Here is a 27,895-nt window from a genome sequence, read left to right on the forward strand (position 1 = left end):
TTGAGATTCTTTAAAGTAGCCACACTTTTGACATTCTCTCAACAAGCTTCATGAGGTAGTCACCTGGAATGCATTTCAATTAACAGGTGTGCCTTGCTAAAAGTTAATTTGTGGAATTTCTTTCCTTCTTAATGCGTTTGAGCCAATCAGTTGTGTACCACCCATTTACAAAAGATAGCCCTTATACGTCCATAGTATGGCAAGAACAGCTCAAATAAGCACAGAGAAACTACAGTCCATCATACGTTAAGACTTGAAGGTCAGTCAATCCAGAAAAGGTCAAGAACTTTGAAAGTTTCTTCAAGAGCAGTCACAAAAACCATCAAGGGCTATGATGAAACTGGCTCTCATGAGAACCTTCACAGGAAAGGAAGACCTAGAGTTATCTGCTGCAGAGGATAAGTTCAGAGTTACCAGCCTCAGAAATTGCAGCCCAAATCAAAATAAATATATTTTGATTTAACACTTTTTTTGGTTATTACATGATTCCATATGTTTTTTCATAGTTTTGATGTCACTACTATACAATGTAGAAAATAGTAAAAATAAAGGTAGGTGTGTCCAACCTTTTGACTGGTACTGTATGGCGGCAGAAGTGCAGTATAATCATAAGGAGACTTAAACTTGGAATATGGAGGGGGACAAGATCGGCAGTGGCGGTCTAAGAGAGAGAGGGAGGAAGAAGGTGAGCTTCAGTTGGTTAAAAATGGCAGGAAAAGGGGAGATTTGTTAAAAGAAGAATGGTAGAAAGTGTAAGCAGAGTGAGCTGAAGACAGTAGGAGAAATGGAAGTGAATGAGGGTGAAGTATTGGAGGTGGTAGCTGTGGTGAAGTTCTCTGAGCCCAAGGCTGGCACCGAGGGTCAGGATAAAGATGAGTCTGACAGTAGTAGTGAAGTTTTTGGGAAAAAGTGGACCCTTGCCTTTTGGCTGATCCATTTGTGTTCTCAGGGTGGGTGAAAACAAAGTTGGGTGCTGTGGAATCGGTGAGGGTAACCAGAAGTGGTCTTGTGATAATTGTTTGTGTTTCTAATGGTCAGAGGGAGCAGGCGCTCTGTGTTAAACAAATGGGGTCGAGATGTGAATTGTTTTGCTCTCAAGAAAAGGGCGCCAATGAAAGCAGTGATTACTCGGGTAGCGATAAATGTGAAAGCTGACCAACTGAAGGGGAAGATCCCCTGTGTTTGTGATGCTCGTCGTTTGGTGCAACACAGACAGGGTGGTGTGAGTGGAGAAAGAGTCATTGTCTGTTGTTTTGATTTTAAGTATTTTCCCGACAAAGTGATGTTAGGATATAGAAGTTATCCTGTATGAGTTTTTGTGCCAAATACATTAAGATGATACAGGTGTCAAGCTTATTGGCAAGTGGCAGCAGTGTGTAGGAGGGTGGTTCCTAGGTGGGAGAAGTGTGCAGAAGGGCATGAGACAAAGGAACGTGTAGCTTTGGGGAAAGTAGTGTTAAATGGAGGGGTGCCCATGGGGCTGGGGATCAGAAATGTCTTGTGCGAGAGAGGTTTCCAGGGTTAGAGTAGTGCAGACGTTGTCGTATGCTGAGGCAGTGAAGAAAGTAGAGGAAGATGGGTCAAGGGGGAGGGATCCTGAGAGGAGTGGTGTGAGTAGTAGATATGTACCAGTACAGGGGGATAGGTCAACAAGTGATATGCTTCAGTAAGATTGGATTTTTTTGCATTTTTAGCAATGGTTATCAACTGTACTGCAAGAATGGAATGTAAAGTCACAGAAAATTGAGGTTGTGGTGGCAGCTGCAGAGAAGTATTTGTGTGTGCGAGACTTGACATCAGAAGAGTTACAGGGTATGTATATATATATATATATACCCACACTGTTCAAAAAAATAAAGGGAACACTTAAACAACACAATGTAACTCCAAGTCAATCACACTTCTGTGAAATCAAACTGTCCACTTAGGAAGCGACACGGATTGACAAATTTCACATGCTGTTGTGCAAATGGAATAGACAACAGGTGGAAATTATAGGCATTTAGCAAGACACCCCCAATAAAGGAGTGGTTCTGCAGGTGGGGACCACAGACCACTTCTCAGTTCCTATGCTTCCTGGCTGATGTTTTGGTCACTTTTGAATGCTGGCGGTGCTTTCACTCTAGTGGTAGCATGAGACGGAGTCTACTACCCACACAAGTGGCTCAGGTAGTGCAGCTCTTCCAGGATGGCACATCAATGCAAGATGTGGCAAGAAGGTTTGCTGTGTCTGTCAGCGTAGTGTCCAGAGTATGTAGGCGCTACCAGGAGACAGGCCAGTACATCAGGAGACGTGGAGGAGGCCGTAGGAGGGCAACAACCCAGCAGCAGGACCGCTACTTCCGCCTTTGTGCAAGGAGGAGCAGGAGGAGCACTGCCAGAGCCCTGCAAAATGACCTCCAGCAGGCCACAGATGTGCATGTGTCTGCTCAAATGGTCAGAAACAGACTCCATGAGGGTGGTATGAGGGCCCGACATCCACAGGTGGGGGTTGTGCTTACAGCCCAACACTGTGCAGGACGTTTGGCATTTGCCAGAGAACACCAAGATTGGGAAATTCACCACTGGCACACTGTGCTCTTCACAGATGAAAGCAGGTTCACACTGAGCTCATGTGACAGACGTGACAGTCTGGAGACGCCGTGGAGAACGTTCTGCTGCCTGCAACATCCTCCAGCATGACCGGTTTGGCGGTGGGTCAGTCATGGTGTGGGGTGGCATTTCTTTGGGGGGCCGCACAGCCCTTCATGTGCTCGCCAGAGGTAGCCTGACTGCCATTAGGTACCGAGATGAGATCCTCAGACCCCTTGTGAGACCATATGCTGGTGTGGTTGGCCCTGGGTTCCTCCTAATGCAAGACAATGCTAGACCTCATATGGCTGGAGTGTGTCAGCAGTTCCTGCAAGAGGAAGGCATTGATGCTATGGACTGGCCCACCCGTTCCCCAGACCTGAATCCAATTGAGCACATCTGGGACATCATGTCTCGCTCCATCCACCAACGCCACGTTGCACCACAGACTGTCCAGGAGTTGGCGGATGCTTTAGTCCAGGTCTGGGAGGAGATGCCTCAGGAGACCATCCACCACCTCATCAGGAGCATGCCCAGGCGTTGTAGGGAGGTCATACAGGCATGTGGAGGCCACACACACTACTGAGCCTCGTTTTGACTTGTTTTAAGGTCATTACATCAAAGTTGGATCAGCCTGTAGTGTGGTTTTCCACTTTAATTTTGAGTGTGACTCCAAATCCAGACCCCCATGGGTTGATAAATTTGATTTCCATTAATAATGTGTGATTTTTTTTTTGTCAGCACATTCAACTACGTAAAGAAAAAAGTATTTAATAAGAATATTTCATTCATTCAGATCTAGGATGTGTTATTTTAGTTTTCCCTTTATTCTTTTGAGCAGTGTATATGCAGACGCACACACTTGTGTTCCCCCATGTACTTTCTTTTTTTAATATATATATACACACACACACACACACACACACACACAACAATTGGGCTAGGGGTACAATATCACATTACAAGGACCTTAAGGGGCATACATACACTTATAATTATAACAGTTTTTTTGTTAGAGTATTTAAATGTCTAAAAAATAATAGTTCAATTTATTTTTGAAAGGAAAGAAAATGTGTTGGTTTGTAAATTTACATTTGTGAATATGAAATTTGACCAAAAGAATAATGAAATGAATTACATAAACTAGTTTAAAGTTATTTATATTGTAGGTAGAATCCAAGCAGCAAGTCTCTACACAATAGTGTAAGATCTTCATAAATGTATAAAATTATAAATCTACTGATGTCTTGCCACAGTTTCCTTACATTAGTACAATGCCTAAAAAAAGATGCAACACCGTTTCTGGGTGGTCATTACAAAAGGAGCAATTTGAGTTTTTCTAAAACTTCTTCATATAGTGGTTGGCAGGATAATATTTATGAATAATTTTAAAGGAAACTTCCTTAATTTTCTTAACAAATAGGTATGTGTGTGGCAACATCCAAACATTTTCCCAACAGGTATTATCAATAAAACCGTTCCAATAAGGCATGACAAGGTTCGTCGAATAGTTAAGCAACACCTCAGGGAATGCCATCTAAAACAATTGCAAAATCTTTAGGTGTTACAGGGATCTTGTGAAGTGATACGAATTCCTTATAACCAAGTTAAAAAAACTCTGCATTCACAAGTTGACTCACCAATAGGATATTATTTCGGAACCAATATTCTAAAAACAAATAAGTATTTTTATACAATATATCCCGATTATTCCATATATGTGTTGAGAAAAATTATGCTTATCAATGAAGGTCCATGACAAGAAAACCTGCCGATGAAAAGCAGTTTCACTGGAATTTTGTCGATATTCTAAATTGCAAACCAACATGAAGTTAAGGCCACCAAAACTAGAGAAGACATGAGGCTTTTTGGAAGTACATACTGACCGTAACGGTAGTAATGACGATAGTTGATCAACGAAACTCCATTCTTTGATAAGTAACGAACGTATGTTTGATAGTATTATGCTTGACAAGCTGGTGAATGGCTTCTTCCCTGTTTTAACGAGAATCGCCATATTCAACGTCTCACTGTAATATTCTGGTTCATACCACGCCCATCGTTTAGACTACATAGTGAAAGACTCGCTCCCTTCTTTCATAACTGTTGAACATTTTAGTTTCTTTACTATCTCTCCGTGCGCTCTTGAGATGTTGGCTACCATAAAGAACATTTCCGTAACCTACGACGGTATGGGCAAAACCTTTAGCAGCGGCGACTTCATTTCGGGGCGAATAACGTTGGAATTAGGAAAAGATTGCAAAATAGATTATCTTTCCATAAAAGCAAAGGGAAAGTCAGAAGTCCTTTGGACAGAACATCATAATAATACAACTGTAACTTACCATTCCAAGGACAAGATGTTCAGCATTGAACAATTTATCATTCGAGAACAAAAAGCCCAAGGTAAGACATCAAGCACAGGTTCCAGAGTTTTATATGGGACATTTATTTACGAAGTAAAGGTTATGCCTCTAGTGCAGTAGTAGCGTCGTTAGATCATTAGATAGACAATGGTCGAACGACACTACTACTGCAATACAAGGGGCATAACGTTGCTTCGTGTGTTTGTGTGTGTATATATATATATTAGTACCAGTCAAGTTTGGACACATTCATTCCAGGGTTTTTCTTTATTCTTATTACTTTCTACGTTGTAGAATAATAGTGAAGACATCAAAACTATGAAATAACACATGGAATTATGTAGTAACCAGAAACGTGTTAAACAAATTATTTTATATTTGAGATTTACAACAACATACATACATACATACATACATACATACATACATACATACATACATACATACATACATACATACATATGAGACATACAACATCACAGAGTTACACAGAGTAAAACAAACTAACAGTCAATAATACAGTACAAAAACAAGTCTATATACAATGTGAGCAAATGAAGTGAGATAAGGGAGGTAAAGGCAATAAAAAAGGCCGTGGTGGCGAAGTAAATACAATATAGCAATAAAAACACTGGAATTGTAGATTTGCAGTAGGTGAATGTGCAAGGTAGAAATACTGGGGTGCAAGGGAGCAAAATAAATAATTACAGTAGGGGATGAGGTAATTTTTGGGGCTATTTATAGATGGGCTATGTACAGGTGCAGTGATCTGTGAGCTGCTCTGACAGCTGGTGCTTAAAGCTAGTGAGGGAGATAAGTGTTTCCACTTTCAGAGATTTTTGTAGTTTGTTCCAGTCATTGGCAGTAGAGAACTGGAAGGAGAGGCAGCCAAAGGAGGAATTGGCCCTGGAGGTGACCAGTGAAATACATCTGCTGGAGAGCGTGCTACGTGTGGGTGCTGCTATGGTGACTAGCGAGCTGAGATAAGGTGGGACTTTACCTAGCAGGATCTTGTAGATGACCTGGAACCAGTGGGTTTGGTGACGTGTATGAAGCGAGGGCCTAACCAACGAGAGCGTACAGGTTAAAGTGGTGGGTAGTATATGGGGCTTTGGTGACAAAAGGGATGGCACTGTGATAGACTGCATCCATTTGTTGAGTAGGGTGTTGGAGGCTATTTTGTAAATTACATCACCGAAGTCGAGGATCGGTAAGATGGTCAGTTTTAAGAGAGTATGTTTGGCAGCATGAGTGAAGGATGCTTCATTGCGAAATAGGAAGCCAATTCTAGATTTAACTTTGGATTGGAGATGTTTGATGTGAGTCTGGAAGGAGGGTTTACAGTCTAACCAGACACCTAGGTATTTGTAGTGGTCCACATATTCTAAGTCAGAACCGTCCAGAGTAGTGATGCAGGGCGGGCAGGCAGGTGTTGGCAGCGATCGGTTGAAGAGCATGCATTTAGTTTTACTTGTATTTAAGAGCAGTTGGAGGCCACGGAAGGAGAGTTGTATGGCATTGAAGCTCATCTGGAGGGTTGTTAACACAGTGTCCAAAGAAGGGCCATAAATATACAGAATGGTGTCGTCTGCGTAGAGGTGGATCAGAGACTCACCAGCAGCAAGAGCGACATCATTGATGTATACAGAGAAAAGAGTTGGCCCAAGAATTTAACCCTGTGGCACCCCATAGAGACTGCAAGAGGCCCAGACAACAGGCTCTCCGATTTGACACACTGAACTCTATCGGAAAAGTTGTTGGTGAACCAGGCGAGGCAGTCATTTGAGAAACTGAGGCTGTTGAGTCTACTGATGAGGATGTGGTGATTGAGAGTCGAAAGCCTTGGCCAGGTCAATGAATACGGCTGCACAGTACTCTTTCTTATCGATGGCGGTTAAGATATCGTTTAGGACCTTGAGCGTGGCTGAGGTGCACCCATGACCAGCTCTGAAACCAGATTGCATAGTGGAGAAGGTACGGTGGGATACGAAATGGTCTGTAATCTGTTTGTTAAATTGGCTTTCAAAGACCTTAGAAAGGCAGGGTAGGATAGATATAGGTCTGTAGCAGTTTGGGTCAAGAGTGTCCCCCCCTTTGAAGAGGGGGATGACTGCAGCTGCTTTCCAATCTTTGGGAATCTCAGACGACACGAAAGAGGTTGAACAGGCTAGTAATAGGGGTTGCAACAATTTCGGCAGATCATTTTAGAAAGAAAGGTTCCAGATTGTCTTGCCCAGCTGATTTATAGGGGTCCAGATATTGCAGCTCTTTCAGAACATCAGCTGACTAGATTTGGGAGAAGGAGAAATGGGGATGGCTTGGGCAAGTTGCTGTGGGGGGTGCAGTGCTGTTGCCCGGGGTAGGGGTAGCCAGGTGGAAAGCATGGCCAGCCATAGAAAAATGCTTATTGAAATTCTCCATTATAGTGTATTTATCGGTGGTGACAGTTTCCTATCCTCAGTGCAGTGGGCAGCTGGGAGGAGGTGCTCTTATTCTCCATGGACTTTAGTGTCCCAGAACTTTTTTGAGTTAGTGTTGCAGGAAGCAAATTTCTGCTTGAAAAAGCTAGCCTTGGCTTTTCTAACTGCCTGTGTATATTGGTTTCAAACTTCCCTGAAAAGTTGCATATCACGTGGGCTGTTCGGTGCTAATGCATAATGCTCCTTCTCACCACCCCCCCTTAATGATTTAGATGCACTATGCCATAAGAGCGTCTGCTAAATGACTTAAATGTAATGCAGAATGCCACAGGATGCTTTTGTGCTGGTTAAGGGCAGTCAGGTCTGGAGAGAACCAAGGGCTATATCTTTTCCTGGTTTTACATTTTTGAATGGGGCATGCTTATTTAAGATTGCGAGGAAGGCATTTTTAAAGAATAACCAGGCATCCTCTACTGACGGGATGAGGTCAATATCCTTCCAGGATACCCGGGCATGGTCGATTAGAAAGGCCTGCTCGCTGAAGTGTTTCAGGGAGCGTTTGACAGTGATGAGTGGAGGTCGTTTGACCGCTGACCCATTACGGATACAGGCAATGAGGCAGTGATCTTGGTTGAAAACAGCAGAGGTGCATTTAAAGGGCAAGTTGGTTAGGATGATATCTATGAGGGTGCCCGTGTTTATGGCTTTGGGGTTGTACCTGGTAGGTTCATTGATAATTTGTGTGAGATTGAGGGCAACAAGCTTAGATTGTAGGTTGGCTGTGGTGTTAAGCATGTCCCAGTTTAGGTCACCTAGCAGCACGATCTCTGAAGATAGATGGGGGGGCAATCAGTTCACCAATGGTGTCCAGAGCACAGCTGGGGGCAGAGGATGGTCTACAGCAAGCGGCAACGGTGAGAGAGTTGTTTTTAGAGAGGTGGATTTTTAAAAGTAGAAGTTCAAATTGTTTGGGTACAGACCTGGATAGTAGGACAGAACTCTGCAGATTATCTCTGCAGTAGATTGCAACACCTCCCCTTTGGCCGTTCTATCTTTTCTGAAAATGTTGTAGTTAGGGATGGAGATTTCAGAGTTTTTGGTGGTCTTCCTAAACCAGGATTCAGACACGGCTAGGACATCCGGGTTGGCAGAGTGTTGTAAAGCAGTGAATAAAACAAACTTAGGGAGGAGGCTTCTAAATGTTAACATGCATGAAACCAAGGCTTTTATGGTTACAGAAGTCAAGAAAAGAAAGCGCCTGGGGAATAGGAGTGGAGCTAGGCACTGCAGGGCCTGGATTAACCTCTACATCGCCAGAGGAACAGAAGAGGAGTAGGATAAATGTACGGCTAAAAGCTATGAGAATTGGTCGTCTAGGACGTCCGGAACAGAGAGTAAAATGAGCAGGTTTCTGGGGGGGATAAAATAGATTCAAGGTAATAATGTACAGACAGAGGTATGGTAGGAGAGGTAAACCAAAGCATTGAGTGATGATGAGAGAGATATTGTCTCTAGAAACATCATTGAAAACAGGTGATGTCATCGCATATGTTGGTGTTGGAACTGAAGGGTTGGATAAGGTATATTGAGCAGGGCTAGAGGCTCTACAGTTAAATAAGCCAATAAACACTAATCAGATCAGCAATGGACAAGGCATATTGACATTAAGGAGAGGCATGCTTAGCCGAGTGATCATAAGGGTCCAGTGAGTAGTGAGGTTGGTTGGGGTCACTGCGATTCAGACAGCTAGCCGGGCCATGGGTAGCAAGCTAGCATAAGACGGAGGTCTGTTGTTAGCCACCTCATGCGTTTCTGTCGGTAGGTTAGTGGGGTTCCGTGTGGTAGAGGGGAACAATCCAATTGGCAACAAAGTTATAGTGGCCCAGAAAAATTGTCCGATAGACCTATTTAGCTAGCAGCCGATATGCTCAAGACCGCTAACGAATAATGGGCCGCAGTTAGCAGATGGGCGTTCAGGTTACGTCGTGACGGAGGGGCCAGTTGAATAATTCCCTCGGGTAGATAACGTTGGTAGTCCAGTTGTGAAGGCCCGGTGGGGCTCCGCATCGGCAGTAAAATGGGTCCGGCTTGGTGATTTTAGCCCAGGAGTGGCTGATGGAACTCTTCAGCTGGTTAGCTCCGGGATAATTGGTGTTTTCTCCGGACCGACGTTAGCCAAGTCACTCGGATAGCAGCTAGCTAGCTGCAAGATCCAGGTGAAATTGTCCAGAGCTTGCGGTAGGAATCAGGGGGTATGGAGAGAAAATAGTTCCAATGTTGGTTTGGTGGAAGCTGACATTATCCCACACAATTACATAATATGAGCTCATTGTGCAGTCCTCTATATGACATGTAGAATTCACAAATAGATCATGTCACAGATAGTATAATTCTATTCAAATTGTGCTGTATTACTTTATATTCTTCATACATATCTTACGGTATGTTGTGATTTTCAGACTTGCATTTACCTTTACAATAGTTGCTGTATTGTTGTGAATTAAATGCTGTAACAAAAGTAAAGAACGAGTACATATTTAGCTGTTTTCCCTATGGAATATTTGCACAATTGATGACACTGTGGACCTGTTTACAATAGGCTGTACTCTCCAGCCAGCCTCTTCCATTGTAAGACCATGGTTTAGTCCTCAGAAAAATAACTGTAGATCTCCACAAGTCTTGTTCATTCTTGGGAGATGTTCTGCTGTACAAAAAAATAGTACGCAAGTATAAACACCATGGGACCACGCAGCCATCATACTGCTCAGGAAGGAGACGCGTTCTGTCTCCTAGAGATGAACGTACTTTGGTGCGAAATGTGCAAATCAATCCCAGAACAACGGCAAACAACCTTGCGAAGATGCTGGAGGAAACAAGTACAAACGTATCTATATCCACAGTAAAACGAGTCCTACATCGACATAACCTGAAAGGCCGCTCAGCAAGGAAGAAGCAACTGCTCCAAAACCATCATAAAAAAGCCAGACTACGGTTTGCAACTGCACATGGACAACAATATCATACTTTTTGGAGAAATGCCCTCTGGTCTGATGAAACAAAAATAGAACGGTTTGGCCATAATGACCATCGTTATGTTTGGAGGAAAAAGGGGAGGCTTGAAAACCAGAGAACACCATCCCAACCGTGAAGCACGGGGGTGGCAGCATTATGTTGTGGGGGTGCTTTGCTGCAGGAGGGACGGGTGCACTTCACAAAATAGATGGCATCATGAGGAAAGGAAATGATGTGGATATATTGAAGCAACATCAAGACATCAGGCAGGAAGTTAAATCTTTGTCGCAAATGGGTCTTCCAAATGGACAATGACCCAAAGCATACTTCCATAGTTGTGGCAAAATCGCTTAAGGACAACAAAGTCAAGGTATTGGAGTGGCCATCACAAAGCCCTGACCTCAATCCCATAGAAAATGTGTGGGCAGAACTGAAAAAGCGTGTGTGAGCAAGGAGGCCTACAAACCTGACTCAGATACACCAGCTCTGTCAGGAGGAATGGGCCAAAATTCACCCAACTTATTGTGGGAAGCTTGTGGAAGACTACCCAACACGTTCGACCCAAGTTAAAGAATTTAAAGGCAATGCTATCAAATACTAATTGAGTGTATGTAAACTTCTGACCCACTGGGAATGTGATGAAATAAATAAGAGCTGAAATAAATAATTCATTCTCTCTTCTATTATTCTGACATTTCACATTCTTAAAATAAAGTGTTGATCCTACCTGACCTAAGAGAGGGCATTGTTACTAGGTTTAAATGTCAGGAATTGTGAAATACTGAGTTTAAATGTATTTGGCTAAGGTGTATGTAAACTTCCGACTTCAACTGTACATTCATACATACACACACACACAAATAAATACAGGAAAAAAAGCATTATTTTAGGCACTGGTTGGAACACTGTCGTTATCTTACAGTAGTAACACTGTAATCATGTTATTGTATTATTGTTTATGTAATTACACAAGGAATAGGGCAGAACTTTGCATAAAAAAGGGTGGTTTAGGGTGAGTGGGATGTGGTAGAGCTGGGCAGTGGTAGGGAGTTTATCATCAATGTCTTGTTCTTAATGGTTAATATGGTTCTAAATGATATTTTTTGCCGTTTGCTCATTTATTTGTTAATTAACGTAATGTGGTCTCATCTACTGTAACATGGATCTCATTACCAAAATGCATCAGTGATAAAATACTCCTAGAATAATATTACAAAATATCTACTCTTTATATTTGTGTTCTTTTAAAATATTAATAATAATTTAAAACAAAATTTTTTTTTTAAACATCCAGGTTATGAACATGCCACACGTTACGGTAATTAGATAACTGGTTAAAATTGAAATAGTTTAAATGTTTTTATTTTTATTTTCACCTATCTATGTTTATTTTCTAACTTTACAAGTGTTACGGTAATGAAATGTCTTGGAAAATATTTGGTCCATATTTTAGGACGGATTCTTTTTGATCTTTTAACATAAACGTGACTTGTTGTTTTTCAGATTGTAATGTTGTAGCTCCTGGAACTCACGTTTACCCATTCACATTTCAGATCCCTCAACAGTAAGTGCCCTGCAAACACACCTGGTGGGCTAATATTTACATCGCTTAGACACTTGATCATGAAGCACAATCATATAATTAGAGTAGTAAGCTATCTTGTTAACATCAACAAGGTAATCCTGAGTTGTTTTCAGAATGTTTACAATGGTTAACTTTCTAAGTACTTGTGTTTTATGATTGTGTCTTACATGCTGACCACAACGCTCGCATCGCGTGTGCGATTCAAATCATTGCACCCACACTGCTCGTGCGAAGCAGCGAGCGTCTGCGGCCCCAAGCGCTAAAATCGAAATTGGTTCTATTTGTGACACTCAACATGCCGGCCTCTCCAATCTCCTCATTGGTTTTTAGGAGCATATACCCACGTGGGTGATTGAAAGATGATCCGTCGGTTGTAGTAATTCACCGTAAAGTCAGTTGCCAACCGTCGCACCAAGTTCAAAGAAGAAAAAGAAGCATGAAGGAATCAGGAGAGACGAGAAACAAATTTGTTTTATCTGTGGATTTTCAGAGTAGTGGACTTTGCATTTCAGGTAAAATAACAACCCTATGTTGATTTCCCAAGAAAATTAGCTAGCAACAGCAAGCTAGCTAGCTAAATTGCCACAAATGTTTAATACTTTTAACCTGTCTGCAAATTAATATCATTGGTTCCGAGTTTGTTTTGATATTTCAACCTGCGTGTCCTCATCGCTTCTGGTGTGGGTGAACAAAATCAAAGTGCGCGTCCGGTTTGGTCAGCATGTTAGCATACTTATATGATACACTGAATGAGAAGAAATTAATGATTTAGTCTACGTTTACACAGGCAGCCCAATTAGGATATTTTGCCCAATTATTTTCAAAATATCTGATCAGATTGGTTAAAAGACCAATTAGTGAAAAAAAGATCAGAAATGAGCTGCCTGTGCAAACAGCCATATTAAGTCAATAATATAATCAATAGTACATGTATATACAGGTAGCTGCCAACATAAAGGAATTGCCAATGTAACATGTCTTAATGACGTTGGGTCACCATGAACCGCCAGAACAGCTTCAATGCGCCATTGGCATAGATTATGTTTCTGTAGCCTAGTTACAGGTCTAGCACCATATACCAATCGGTGACATTAAGTTAGCCATTTTAGACATTAGCCATTTTCCGATTATGACAGTCCACTTGTTTATTTATGGCCCTAGTCTGTAGTTTCCAAATTGCTTGTAGATACTACACCATAAAATATCAACTTTATGTAGAATGTTGACTATAATCTATCACCATTCTTAGTCTTCGTTTTGTAATTAAAAAATAATAATAATACTGATATTCCTTGTTCATAGAGCAATGCCATCATCCTTTAAAGGCGCCTGGGGGAAAATTCTGTATACGTTAGAGGCCAAGTTGAGCAGATCAATGAGGATATCCAGCAAAGCCAGGGCTGAGTTCCCCTTTGTCTCCAAGGCAGACCTGGGCAGCATCCCTGAGCTGATGGTACACACATACACACAATGAGTACAACTGTGTGAGCCTATCCTGATATTTATTAGTTATTTTACCAGGTAAGTTGACTGAGAACACGTTCTCATTTGCAGCAATGACCTGGGGAATAGTTACAGGGGATTAATGAGCCAATTGTAAACTGGGGATTATTAGGTGACCATGGTGGTCAGATTGGGAATTTAGCCAGGACACCGGGGTTAACACCCCTACTCTTACAATAAGTGCCATGGGATCTTTAATGACCTCAGAGTCAGGACACCCGTTTAACGTTCCATCTGAAATACGGCACCCTACACTGGGATATTTTTTTAGACCAGAGGAAAGGGTGCCTCCTACTGGCCCTGCGACACCACTTCCAGCAACATCTGGTCTCCCATCCAGGAATTGACCAAGACCAACCCTGCTTAGCTTCAGAAGCAAGCCAGCAGTGGTATGCAGGATACTAATGTAGTATTGCCAATGCTGCTCTTAAAATGTTTTATCCTCCTGATTGTGGTTGTATGGTGGTCGTGTTGTTTGTAGCACAAGTGTCTTTGTTCCTTTTCAGATACCTCAGCATGGAACCAAGGATAAAAAGATGAAGTTATTCACCTCAGGAAAAGTGGGAATGGACATTCACATAGAGAGAATGGGCTACTACTTAGGTAAGAAAACCAACAGGACTAATGAAAGCTAGGGACATAGTAATGCACATCTGGTATATAGCCTTTCATACCATACCAATGTTTATTACTGTCCTTAGAACATTTTACTGTCCTTAGAAAATACAAGGCATGGAAACATGTAAACGTGAAGGGAGGGCGTTGTCAGTATTCCAATCTTCAAGCATATGCTTTTCAGATGATTGCATTTTGTTCTTTGTCATGCAGACACAAATAATACAGCTGAATATTGTCAGTTGCATTGTTGACTTTAGTGGTTAAAGTGGAATTGACAGCATTTTAATTACTTTGCAGATATGAAACAGACCGTTTATATCAGTCAAAAAATATCAAATTCACAGTAAAAAAAAAAAAGAGTTATATTTGACAAAAAAATGTCATGCCGCATAGTAAGGCATTGTTGGCAGAATAGAGGGATGCAGTTCAATGCATGCTTAATATGGTGTTATTCTCTATGGGGTACCACAGGGTTCAATTCTCGGGCCGACTCTTTTCTCTGTATATATCAACGATGTCGCTCTTGCTGCGGGTGATTCTCTGATCCACCTCTACGCAGACGACACCATTTGTATACATCTGGCCCTCCTTTGGACACTGTTAACTAACCTCCAAACGAGCTTCAATGCCATACAGCACTCCTTCTGTGGCCTCCAACTGCTCTTAAAACGCTAGTAAAAACTATGCTTTTCAACCGTTTGCTGCCCGCACCCGCCCACCCGACTGGCATCACTACTCTGGATGGCTCTGACTTAGAATATGTAGACAACTACAAATATCTAGGTGCCTTGCTAGACTGTAAACTCTCCTTCCAGACTCATATTAAACATCTCCAATCCAAAATTAAATCTCCTTCACTCACGCCGCCAAACCTACCCTCGTAAATCTGACTATCCTACCGATCCTCAATGATGTAATTTACAAAATCGCTTCCAATACTCTACTCAGCAACCTGGATGCAGTCTATCACAGCACCATCCGTTTTGTCACCAAAGCCCCTTATACCATCCACTACTGCGACCTGTATGCTCTAGTCGGCTGGCCCTCGCTACATATTCGTCGCCAGACCCACTGGTTCCAGGTCATCTATAAGTCCATGCTAGGTAAAGCTCCACCTTATCTCAGCTCACTGGTCATGATAAAAACACCCACCCGTAGCACGCTCCAGCAGGTATATCTCACTGGTCATCCCCAAAGCCTTTGGCCGCCTTTCCTTCCAGTTCTCTGCTGCCAATGACTAGAACGAATTGCAAAAATCGCTGAAGCTGGAGTCTTATATTTCCCTCACTAACTATACAACATCAGCTATCTGAGCAGCTAACTGATCGCTGCAGCTGTTATATAGCCCATCTGTAAATAGCCCACCCAATCTACCTACCTCATCCCCATACTGTTTTTATTTACTTTTCTGCTCTTTTGCACACCAGTATTTCAACTTGCACATCACCATCTGCTCATCTATCACTCCAGTGTTAATTTGCTAAATTGTAATTACATCGCTACTACGGCCTATTTATTGCCTTACCTCCTCACACCATTTGCACACACTGTATATAGACTCTTTTTTCCTCCCTATTGTGTTATTTACTGTACGCTTGTTTATTCCATGTGTAACTCTGTGGTTGTTTGTAAAATAAGAATTTGTTCTTATCTGACTTGCCTAGTTAAATAACATTAAAAAACGCTGTCAGTTCCACTCTGAGTAATTCATAAATACAAGTGTTATTCATATATGTCGGAATGTGAAAAAAGCACAAGTTGAGGTTTCACGCAAATCATGCACAGACATGGTAGATTTGCTCAAGTGTTTGAATGATCATTTATCTCATATTAGGTTTGACCTTCATGAATCCAGAACAACATTGCTAGCATAAATATACACCCCCTCCCTTTGCAGGTGAAGACCTAAAGGTTGTGGCGTCCATTGAGAATAGCTCCTCCCGTGAGATCAAGCCCAAGTACACCCTGTACCAGAAGGACAGCTTCTTTGCGAGGGGAAAGAGGATGGTGTCCACCAAAGACATCCTGAAAGAGCTGGGAGAGCCCATCCCGCCATCTGGGAAACTGAAAGTCACTAAAGTCCTTCAAATCCCACAACACATTGTTCCATCCATCTTCACCTGCAGTAATATTAAATGCGAGTACAGGCTGAAGGTGTGTGTCTCTCTCTCTGTGTGTGTGTGAGAGAGTGAACTGTTAAAACATATGTTCAGTGTATATCCAAAGCCACTACTACAATGTGCTTTGACCATTTATTTACTAAGATACAGAAAAACATGTTCTGGGCTTACAACATGCTGTAGTGGGCTTTGTTGCTACAACAGGAATGCTCTGGTGAAACACCTCTCTTTTATTTTGTCATTGTTTACCAAGGGAGTCATCAGACTTTTGAAATGATTAAAGACCTATTTTTACAACTTCTGAAGTCATGTGGGTTGTTATCATTGATAAAAATGTAGAGCAAAGACTAGAGGCTGGTTACTTTTTAACCACAAATGTTATCTAAGTATAACTTGCTGTTGGGCAAACCATGTTCTTATTGAGTCCACGTTTAGCAATTGGTAAATCGTTATACTGTTTGACAAAGTGTCACTGATCGATTTATACAAGTATTTTTTTCTAACTCAAATGGAGAAGTTTTTTTTTTTTAAGAGTTTGCACTTGAAATATGAGTTTAAATATACGTTAAATCCAATTTGGGTAGCAGGTAGCCTACTGGTTAAGAGCGTTGGGCGTAAATGACTAAAATGTAAACATTTACCTTTTAATTCTAGCTTGCATACTGTGCTTTGCCATAGGCCTATAGCCTAACTATTGCATTCCCTTTGATTCCAATATCCTTGTTTACGTCATAGATCGTCCTGGATGTTCCCTATGCCAGAGACCCAGAAATCAAATTGCCACTGGTCATCCTCCCTGCAACTCAAACGCCTGGACTGCAGCCGCCACCTTACTCTGACTTTGGTTTTGACTCGTTCGGGAATGCAAACCAACCCGGATGGAACAGCACACCACAATTTCCAGGAGCCTATCCACCAACGGCCCCAGGAGCCTATCCACCAACGGCCCCAGGAGCCTATCCACCAACGGCCCCAGGAGCCTATCCACCAATGGCCCCAGGAGCTGTAGCGCCTCCCCCAGCCTACGGAACGTACCCATCCCTGTCTGATTTTGGTGGTAAAAGATAAGAGGGTAAAATATAACAAATGAATGCATTGTATATGATAATGTGCAGTTCTCTATCTCTTTAGACTTCCATTTATACTTCCATACTTCTCTGTTGTTGTTTCTTGTCATTGACATGAAAACGTGTGTAACTTCAACATCTTTGTGGAAATGCCAACTATGAATAATGAAATGGAACAAAGCTCTGCTTAAGTGTGCCTTGTATAAGTTGTCTAAATATGAATATTGCTTTTACGAATGTAACAATGAATGTTCTAATTTCATGGTTGTGCTGATAATCTAATAAAAAATAAATATATATATTATAATAGTAAAAATGGCCATTTCCAAATAAGTACAGTGAAATAAAAAGCAGGAACGTCCACGATGATAATAGGCTACGGGTCCATTTTTTTATGATGAGATACATAAAACCAGAAACACCAACTAAATACCACACCCTATGCATACATAAACCTTATATAGGCCTTTAACTTTTTATTTGATGGAGAAGAATCAGAGTTATGCTATCACAAGTATTGGAAAATTAATCAGACGTGACTCAGATGTTTAATGATGACATTGCAAATATTGTGGGCGTAGGCCTACTTATTGTCCCCGCCTTTTGTAAATACAGACCTCCTCCCTTACTATGTTATATTAAAGACCGTTGTGAACCCTACCAACATTTGTTTTTCTTTCTGTGTTGGTTACGCTTCATTTTGTGGACCAGAATGACAATCCAAATCTTTACCATCAAATATGATGCGGAAAATGGGCCATATGTATTTTCAAGGGGAGATACTATCACAGGGAGAATTATTTTGGTAGTTTCAGCTGAAACAAAGATTAAATGTCTTTCTATCAAGGCTAAAGGAAAAGCTCATATTTTGTGGGAGGAAGATTATGGATTATACCTGGATGAAACATACCACGTGCCAAATATGAATATTTTTTCAATTGAGTAGTGTGTACTGCAGGAAGGGAATGGTAAAGTATCTAAACTTATTTTCTTAATGTACGCATTGCTTATCAGCCATCATAAAGATGAGTAAGACATTTTGGGGAAAAGGTAGAAAAGGGTCAATCTGCTGTTCAAACAATAATAAATATATGCTGTTTGGGTAAAGTTGAGGGAAGTTGGGGGTGGAGAAATGTAAGCTAATGACACTCAAATTTATAGAGCTCTGAATGCAAGAACTGATCATCCATGATATCAAACTTTGTTTTAACCAGGGGCACAACTGTCACTGGGGACGGGGGGGACATGTCCCCCCCAGTTATCATTGGAATGTGATCCAAACGAGGCAACAGTGTGCTTTAGGACCATGCGGATGCCTCCCAGTGGTTGGTTAGGCTATTTGGAGTGTTTATCCAACTGATTTAAAAAACAATACATGTGTGTGTGTGTATATATATATATTTATGTCCCCCCCACTTCTAAAACCTAAGCTGTGCCCCTGGTTTTAACCATGTTTGGAGGCTATGCCTACAGTGTTTACAATATATATATATATTTTTACAAACAATGGAGTACTGGTGGGGTAAGACTGCAATAGCTTAACTACGGAGGCATTTATAAGTTCTTTGAGAATCAATATCCTTAATTTAAACGGAGTGGCTGTGCAACCTCACCTGTGCTCCCCTTTTCCGTGCACTATACATTGTGAGCGGTTTAATGGCATAAGTCTTCTGTAATTTAAAGCCTCTACTAGAATTGTGTATTCACTTTCAAGCTAATAAAATTATCCATTGTGTTGTAGCCTTGGTAGGATCATTCTGTTCTCCCTATACATAGACTTATCCATTGTGGATATTTTCAAAACGACGTGTCAGGGGGACAGGGAGCTGTCATTTCATAATCTCGCCCACTAGCTGGCTTTCAAGTCATTTCATTTTCTTGCACTGTGACAAGTAAATTCTCTGCAATATGTTTAACTCAGGGATGGGCAACTTTAACTTTGTTGGGGGCTACAAAAAAATCTGAACTGCTCATAAGGGGCCACAGGTGCTCACGGTTTTGCCCACATCCATACTACAAATGTGGCTCATGCAATGGAATGTATTTTTTTAAATTATTATTTGTGTTGATTCAAGAAATCACACCTCAATGGCACAGACTGATGGGTACACTTCCTGCTTTTACTTCCTGCTTTGTACCTATGGTACACTTGCAATGGCAGCCAGTCCACCCATTATGCCATCATTTAATTGAATGGAGACGCCCATTTTATTCATGATCTGTGCTATCCGGGATCCTTGGGACATTCCTACCCCATTGAAGTCAATGTAAAATGGTTTAGGGAATGGACGTCCCAAGGATTCAAGATAGCACCTCATATTCATTCTTATTTCTGTGACCGTCTGATAATTCTATGCAAGCGGTAGGTTACGTTCTGAAATACGGTATTCTATTTTTACATGTCTCTCTTTATGTAGTGTTATGTTGTCTCTCTTGTCGTGATGTGTGTTTTGTCCTATATTTATTTATTTATTTATTTTAATCCCAGCCCCCGTCCCCGCAGTGGGTAATTTGCCTTTTGGTAGGCCATCATTGTAAATAAGAATTTGTTCTTAACTGACTTGCCTAGTTAAATAAAAGGTTAATAAAACATCTAAAAAAGATATGCCAAGTGCGCAAAGCTGTCATTAAGGCAAAGGATGGCTACTGAAGAATCTCCAATGTAAAATATATTTTTATTTGTTTTTGGTTACTACATGACTCCATATGTGTTATTTCATAGTGTTGATGTCTTCACTATTATTCTACAATGTAGAAAATAGTGCAAATATAGAAAAACCCTGGAATGAGTAGGTGTGTCAAATTTTGACTGGTACTGTATATGTATACAGTGCCTTCGAAAAGTATTCAGACCCCTTGACTTTTTCCAAATTTTGTTACGTTACAACCTTAATCTAAAATGTATTAAATAAAATAAAAATCTCAGCAACCTACGCACAATACCCCATAATGGATAAGCAGGTTATATATTTTTGCTAATTTACAAGCTTGGTACACCTATATCTGGGGAGTTTCTCCCATTTTTCTCTGCATATCCTCTCAAGCTTTGTTAGGTTGGAAGGGGAGCATCACAGCTATTTTCAGGTCTCCAGAGATATTTGATCGGGTTCAAGTCCGGGATCTGGCTGGGCCACTCAAGGACATTCAGAGACTTTACTTTTCTCCGTTAATCTTTCCCTTGATCCTAACTTGTCTCCCAGTCACTGGCACTGAAAAATATCCCCACTGCATGATGCTGCCACCACCATGCTTCACCGTAGGGATGTTGCCAGGCTTCCTTCCAACATGACGCTTGGCATTCAGGCCAAAGAGTTCAATCATGATTTCATCAGACCAGAGAATCTTGTTTCTCATGTTCTAAGGGTCTTTAGGTGCCTATTGGCAAACTCCAAACGGGCTGTCATGTGCCTTTTACTGAGGAGTGGCTTCTGTCTGGCCACTCTACAATTAAGGCCTGATTGGTGGAGTGCTACTGAGATGGTTGTCCTTCTGGAAGGTTCAATGTCAACGGTGCAATGTCAACTGTGGGACCTTATATAGACAAGTGTGAGCCTTTCCAAATCATGTCCAATCAATTGAACAGGTTGATTGGACAGGTGAACTCCAATCAAGTTGTAGAAACATCTCAAGGCTCATCCATGGAAACAGGATGCACCTGAGCCGAATTTTGAGTCATAGCAAAGGGTCTGAATTCTAATGAAAATCATGTATTTCTTTTTTAATTTGTTCTAAATTATGCAAAAATGTCTAAAACCCAGTTTTCACTCTGTCACAAAGTTCACCTACGGGTAGTGTATGCCCATGGGCGACTTGTCTTGGTTTCCCCCTTTTCCCACCAGCAACAAAAACACAAACACCATAACCAAAAACAATACTCACAGGTGATGACAAAGTGCTATGAGGTGCTTAAACAAAAGAGAGGTTAAGACACAAAGCGAGAGTGAAACACAGAGACCTACAGACATGACATTTACAGAGAGATTGAGCTGAGCTGAGCTCTAGAACAAACAAATGATGGGGTTTTTAAACCATGGGGAAGGAACTGTGATAGGTCAGGAAATAGGAGGAGGTGTGTCTTCTGATTGATGATTGATTGTTGACTGATTAGGGGAGTGATGATTTTCACCTGAGAGGGGAGAAGGAGAGAAAAGAAACACACAGGATACACACACACACACACACAGGATAACTGTATCCGTAACACACTGTATGTTTGTGTGTGTGTGTGTACGGTTCCTGTTGGATATTGGGGGCATCCAGGGATGTGCTATTGGATGTTATTGCTGTGGGAGTGAGTTAGCTAGCTCTAATTGTGGTGGTTGCATTGGCTCCCTGCTAATTCACGGTTGTTTCCATGCTAGCAGACGAGTCTACAGCCTAATGTGCTTCCTTGTGTTTATCGTCAGATTAAACACCAATCAACTGGGACCGCTGGCTGGGCATTCCTTTCTTAAAAAAACACATTTACATTTGGTTGAGTTTTCAACTAATGTGAGTTCAACGTGAAATCAACAAGCCATCTAATGTAATGTGATTTCGGTTTTAAAAAATGCTAAATTCCCTTACGTTGATGACCTTTTAAATATCCAATCAGTTGTCATCACAGTTGTCATCATGTCATCACATTGATTTTTTGTTGTTGAAATGATGTGAAAACAACATTGATTCAACCGGTTTTTTCATAGTGGGAAGGGACTAGTTAAATTTCGACAACACATTTAACTCAAGTGCTTGCGACATCGTGTAGCCACTTGCCATTGGTCAACTCTGGACACTGGCAGAAAGTTCTGGTCTCTGTCTTTCATAACACTGGTAATACACTCAATTCAAATTTAGGCTAATATGCATGCTCTTATTGTTCTCTTGCACAATTACACACCTGCTCTCTGCTGGCCTCTCTCCCCAATAGCTTTTGAGGAGCCCCAGGAAAAGCTAGACTACATAATAGCTTTTATGGACATTTATTTAAAAAAATGTTTATTAAGAATATTCAAAGAGAGATGAAAGCAATTTCTCGCTTGCTGAATGTAAAATACAGCAGCAAAATAACTTGTGGAGAATTTGAAAGGAGAGAGAGAATGTGCAATGGTGATCACATTGGTAAATTGATACACTGATGGGCTAAGATTCTAATGAATTGACAACCATTCGAAAAATGGAAATCACTTGAGCAAAGACGCATGTAGGCTAATGATTAACATTGACATGCTGTGTCATGTCTTATTATGTCTGTTCCTGTCCTTTCTCTTCACTCTGTCTCTCTCTGCTGGTCTTATTAGGTTACCTTCTCTTTCTCTCCTTCTCCAGCTGTTCCTCATCTACCCTAACTAGCTCATTCACCCTTTCCCCACCTGTTCCCTTTTTTCCCTCTGATTAGGTCTCTATTTCTCTCTCTGTTCCTGCTACTTTCGGTGTCAGATTCTCGTTTGTGTTTCTCATGCCAGAAGCAAGCTATCGTCTCGTTTGCTTCCACCTAGTCCTATCCTGTCGGAGTCTGCCTGGCAGGTGCATCCTGCACTCTACTAACTATCTTTTGTTTGCACCGTGTCCAGTTCATCATATGCTACGTGTGATCAGCTACCACCGTTCCTCTGTGACCCGCACCGACCCAGAGCGACCTGCAGCCTGTCGCCGCTACCCAGCTATTCATCAGAGGGACTTTATGTTTCATTTGTCACCCTCTCTGCGGGTATTCTATTGTGCCATTGACAACGTCGGAAGAGGATCTATGCCATTCCTGTTTTTTCATTAAAAGAACTCTGTTTCTGTTAAAACCGCTTTTGGGTCTTCACTCAAGTACATAACAGAAGAATCTGACCAAGAATGGACCCAGCGGCTCCGGACCCTTTTCACTCCGCCGTCGAGATCCAGGGAGCGATGCTAGGCAGACACGAGGAGGAATTGTCTGCTGCTCGACATGCCGTTGAGACCCTGGCCGTCCAAGTCTCCGACCTCACAAGACAGGTTCACCAACTCCACCTCGATCCACCGCCCACTTCCAGGGTTTCCGAGTCTCCGGAGCCCAGGATCAATAACCCGCCGTGTTACTCTGGGGAGCCCACTGAGTGCCGCTCATTCCTCACTCAGTGTGATGTGGTGTTCTCTCTCCAGCCCAACACTTACTCCAGGAGCACAGCCCGCATCGCCTACGTCATTTCTCTCCTTACCGGACGGGCGCGTGAGTGGGGCACGGCAATCTGGGAGGCGAGGGCTGAGTGTATTAACCAGTATCAGGACTTTAAGGAGGAGATGATACGGGTTTTTGACCGTTCTGTTTTTGGGGAGGAGGCTTCCAGGGCCCTGTCTTCCCTATGTCAGGGGAATCGATCCATAACGGATTATTCTATTGAGTTTCGCACTCTCGCTGCCTCTAGTGACTGGAACGAGCCGGCTTTGCTCGCTCGTTTTCTGGAGGGTCTCCTCGCCGAGGTTAAGGATGAGATTCTCTCCCGGGAGGTTCCTTCCAGTCTGGACTCCTTAATAGCTCTCGCTATTCGCATAGAGCGACGGTTTGATCTTCGTCGCCGAGCTCGTGGAAAGGAGTTCGCGTTCTCCGTTGCCCCCTCTCCGCATCACTGCCACCTGCCGCATCACTGCCACCCTCCTCCGCCGGCTCGGATGCTGAGCCTATGCAGCTGGGGGTATCCGCATCTCGGCCAAGGAGAAGGAACGGAGAATCACCAACCGCCTCTGTCTCTACTGCGGCTCCGCTGGTCATTTTGTCACCTCATGCCCAGTAAAAGCCAGAGCTCATCAGTAAGAGGAGGGCTACTGGTGAGCGCAACTACTCAGGTCTCTCCTTCAAGATCCTGCACTACCTTTCCGGTCCATCTCCGCTGGACCGGTTCATCTGCTTCCTGCAGTGCCTTGATAGAATCTGGGGCGGAGGGCTGTTTTATGGACGAGACCTGGGCTCGGGAACATGACATTCCTCTCAGACAGTTAAGGGATCCCACGGCCTTGTTCGCTTTAGATGGTAGTTCTCTCCCCAAGATTCAGCGTGAGACGCTGCCTTTAACCCTCACTGTCTCTGGTAATCATAGCGAAACCATTTCTTTTTTAATTTTTCGTTCACCTTTTACACCTGTTGTTTTGGGTCATCCCTGGCTAGTGCGCCATAACCCTTCTATTAATTGGTCTAGTAATACTATCCTATCCTGGAATGTTTCTTGTCATGTGACCTGTTTAATGTCTGCTATCCCTCCTGTTTCCTCTGTCTCTTCTTCACAGGAGGAGCCTGGTGATTTGACAGGGGTGCCGGAGGAGCATCACGATCTGCGCACGGTGTTCAGTCGTTCCAAGGCCACTTCTCTCCCTCCACACCGGTCGTATGACTGTAGTATTGATCTCCTTCCGGGAACTACTCCCCCGGGGTAGATTATACTCTCTGTCGGCTCCCGAACGTAAGGCTCTCGAGGATTATTTGTCTGTCGCTCGACGCCGGTACCATAGTCTCCTCCTCCTCTCCCGCCGGAGCGGGGTTTTTTTTTTGTTCAGAAGAAGGACGGGTCCCTGCGCCCATGCGTGGATTATCGAGGGCTGAATGACATAACAGTTAAGAATCGTTATCCGCTTCCTCTTATGTCTTCAGCCTTCGAGATCCTGCAGGGAGCCAGGTTTTTCACCAAATTGGACCTTCGTAACGCCTACCATCTCGTGCGCATCAGGGAGGGGGACGAGTGGAAGACGGCGTTTAACACTCCGTTAGGGCACTTTGAATACCGGGTTCTTCCTTTCGGCCTCGTTAACGCTCCAGCTGTCTTTCAGGCACTAGTTAACGACGTCCCTGAGAGACATGCTGAACATTTTTGTTTTCGTTTACATGGACGATATCCTGATTTTTTCACCGTCTCTCCCGATTCATGTTCAGCACGTGCGACGCGTCCTCCAGCGCCTTTTGGAGAACTGTCTTTATGTGAAGGCTGAGAAGTGCACTTTTCATGCCTCCTCTGTCCCTTTTCTCGGTTCCGTTATTTCCGCTGAGGGCATTAAGATGGATCCCGCTAAGGTCCAGGCTGTCATTGATTGGCCCGTTCCTAAGTCACGCGTCGAGCTGCAGCGCTTTCTTGGCTTCGCGAATTTCTATCGTTGTTTCATCCGTAATTTCGGTCAGGTGGCAGCTCCCCTCACAGCCCTTACTTCTGTTAAGACGTGCTTTAAGTGGTCCGTTTCCGCCCAGGGAGCTTTTTGATCTTCTCAAGAATCGTTTTACATCCGCACCTATTCTTGTTACACCTGACATCTCTAGACAGTTTGTTGTTGAGGTTGACGCGTCAGAGGTGGGCGTGGGAGCCATTCTTTCTCAGCGCTCCCTCTCTGACGGCAAGGTCCATCCTTGCGCGTTTTTCTCTCATCGCTTATCGCCGTCAGAACGTAATTATGATGTTGGTAATCGCGAACTGCTCGCCATCCGCTTAGCCCTAGGCGAATGGCGACAGTGGTTGGAGGGGGCGACCGTTCCTTTTGTCGTTTGGACTGACCATAGGAACCTTGAGTACATCCGTTCAGCCAAACGACTTAATGCGCGTCAGGCTCGTTGGGCTCTGTTTTTCGCTCGTTTCGAGTTTATTTCTTATCGTCCGGGCTCAAAAAACACCAAGCCTGATGCTTTATCTCGTCTCTTCAGTTCTTCTGAGGTCTCCACCGACCCCGAGGGGATTCTCCCTGAGGGGCGTGTTGTCGGGTTGACTGTCTGGGGAATTGAGAGGCAGGTAAAGCAAGCACTCGCTCACACTCCGTCGCCGCGAGCTTGTCCTAGGAACCTTCTGTTCGTTCCCGTTCCTACTCGTCCGGCCGTTCTTCAGTGGGCCCACTCTGCCAAGTTAGCCGGCCACCCCGGCGTTCGGGTACGCTCGCTTCCATTCGCCAGCGTTTCTGGTGGCCCACTCGGGAACGTGACGCGTCGATTTGTCGCTGCTTGTTCGGTCTGCGCGCAGACTAAATCTGGGAACTCTCCTCCTGCCGGCCGTCTCAGACCGCTTCCCATTCCCTCTCGACCGTGGTCTCACATCGCTTTAGATTTTATCACCGGACTGCCTTCATCAGCGGGAAGACAGTTATTCTTACGGTTGTCGATAGATTCTCTAAGGCGGCTCATTTCATTCCTCTCGCTAAGCTCCCTTCTGCTAAGGAGACGGCTCAGATCATTATCGAGAATGTTTTCCGAATTCATGGCCTTCCGTCAGACGTCGTTTCGGACAGAGGCCCGCAGTTCACGTCTCAATTTTGGAGGGAGTTTTGCCGTTTGATTGGGGCTTCCGTCAGTCTCTCGTCCGGCTTTCATCCCCAGTCTAACGGTCCGCGAACGGGCCAATCAGACTGTTGGTCGCATCTTACGCAGTCTTTCTTTTCGTAACCCTGCGTCTTGGTCAGAACAGCTCCCCTGGGCAGAGTACGCCCACAACTCGCTTCCATCGTCTGCTACCGGTCTATCCCCTTTTCAGAGTAGCCTCGGGTACCAGCCTCCGCTGTTCTCATCTCAGCTCGCCGAGTCCTGCGTCCCCTCCGCTCAGGCTTTTGTCCAGCGTTGCGAGCGCACCTGGAAGGGGGTCAGGTCGGCACTTTGCCGTAATAGGGCGCAGACTGTGAGGGCCGCTAATAAGCGTAGGACCAAGAGTCCTAGATATTGTTGCGGTCAGAGAGTATGGCTCTCCACTCAGAACCTTCCCCTTAAGACAGCTTCTCGCAAGTTGACCCCGCGGTTCATTGGTCCGTTCCGTATTTCTCAAGTCATTAATCCTGTCGCAGTGCGACTTCTTCTCCCGCTATCTTCGTCGCGTTCACCCGGTCTTCCATGTCTCCTGTGTTAAGCCCGTTCTTCGCGCCCCGCTCGTCCCTCCCCCCCATCCTTGTCGAGGCGCACCTATCTACAGGGTTCGTAAGATTTTGGACATGCGTCCTCGGGGCCGTGGTCATCAGTACCTAGTGGATTGGGAGGGGTACGGTCCTGAGGAGAGGAGTTGGGTTCCCTCTCGGGACGTGCTGGACCGTTCGCTGATCGATGATTTCCTCCGTTGCCGCCAGGTTTCCTCCTCGAGTGCGCCAGGAGGCGCTCGGTGAGTGGGGGGGGGGTACTGTCATGTCTTATTATGTCTGTTCCTGTCCTTTCTCTTCACTCTGTCTCTCTCTGCTGGTCTTATTAGGTTACCTTCTCTTTCTCTCCTTCTCCAGCTGTTCCTCATCTACCCTAACTAGCTCATTCACCCTTTCCCCACCTGTTCCCTTTTTTCCCTCTGATTAGGTCTCTATTTCCCTCTCTGTTCCTGCTACTTTCGGTGTCTGATTCTCGTTTGTGTTTCTCATGCCAGAAGCAAGCTATCGTCTCGTTTGCTTCCACCTAGTCCTATCCTGTCGGAGTCTGCCTGGCAGGTGCATCCTGCACTCTACTAACTATCTTTTGTTTGCACCGTGTCCAGTTCATCATATGCTACGTGTGATCAGCTACCACCGTTCCTCTGTGACCCGCACCGACCCAGAGCGACCTGCAGCCTGTCGCCGCTACCCAGCTATTCATCAGAGGGACTTTACGTTTCATTTGTCACCCTCTCTGCGGGTATTCTATTGTGCCATTGACAACGTCGGAAGAGGATCTATGCCATTCCTGTTTTTTCATTAAAAGAACTCTGTTTCTGTT

At 43.6% G+C, this 27,895-nt stretch overlaps 3 protein-coding genes across 4 annotated transcripts in view; 2 read left to right on the forward strand and 1 right to left on the reverse strand.

Annotated features, from left to right (window-relative positions):
* skic3 (SKI3 subunit of superkiller complex) overlaps positions 1-4,607 on the reverse strand; it is a 39,436-nt gene extending 34,829 nt beyond the window's left edge. The window contains 1 exon segment of the mRNA XM_064946036.1: positions 4,458-4,607. The gene's annotated coding sequence lies outside the window, so the exon portion shown is untranslated.
* Positions 4,608-4,612: 5 nt separating this feature from the next.
* Positions 4,613-17,922, forward strand: LOC135520504 (arrestin domain-containing protein 3-like). Of its 2 annotated transcripts, XM_064946142.1 has the most exons (7): positions 4,613-4,977; positions 11,664-11,687; positions 11,873-11,933; positions 13,257-13,407; positions 13,964-14,060; positions 15,973-16,229; positions 16,931-17,922. In XM_064946142.1, the coding sequence occupies exons 1-7, from the start codon at positions 4,722-4,724 to the stop codon at positions 17,261-17,263; spliced, it is 1,179 nt and encodes a 392-aa protein (XP_064802214.1). In that variant the 5' UTR covers positions 4,613-4,721; the 3' UTR covers positions 17,264-17,922. The 2 variants fall into 2 exon arrangements, with proteins under 2 accessions (XP_064802214.1, XP_064802299.1); XM_064946227.1 differs by lacking the exon at positions 11,664-11,687 and having other exon boundaries at positions 4,615-4,977.
* Positions 17,807-27,895, forward strand: part of LOC135503629 (arrestin domain-containing protein 3-like) — a 15,139-nt gene continuing 5,050 nt past the window's right edge. The window contains exons 1-2 of the mRNA XM_064925598.1: positions 17,807-18,207; positions 20,307-20,310. Of these exons, the coding sequence (XP_064781670.1) occupies positions 17,807-18,207; positions 20,307-20,310 (405 nt within the window). The remainder of the gene's footprint in view (positions 18,208-20,306; positions 20,311-27,895) is intronic.

The sequence above is a fragment of the Oncorhynchus masou genome, chromosome 1 (assembly GCF_036934945.1).
Source record: "Oncorhynchus masou masou isolate Uvic2021 chromosome 1, UVic_Omas_1.1, whole genome shotgun sequence".
In the NCBI taxonomy this organism is placed as follows: domain Eukaryota; kingdom Metazoa; phylum Chordata; class Actinopteri; order Salmoniformes; family Salmonidae; genus Oncorhynchus; species Oncorhynchus masou.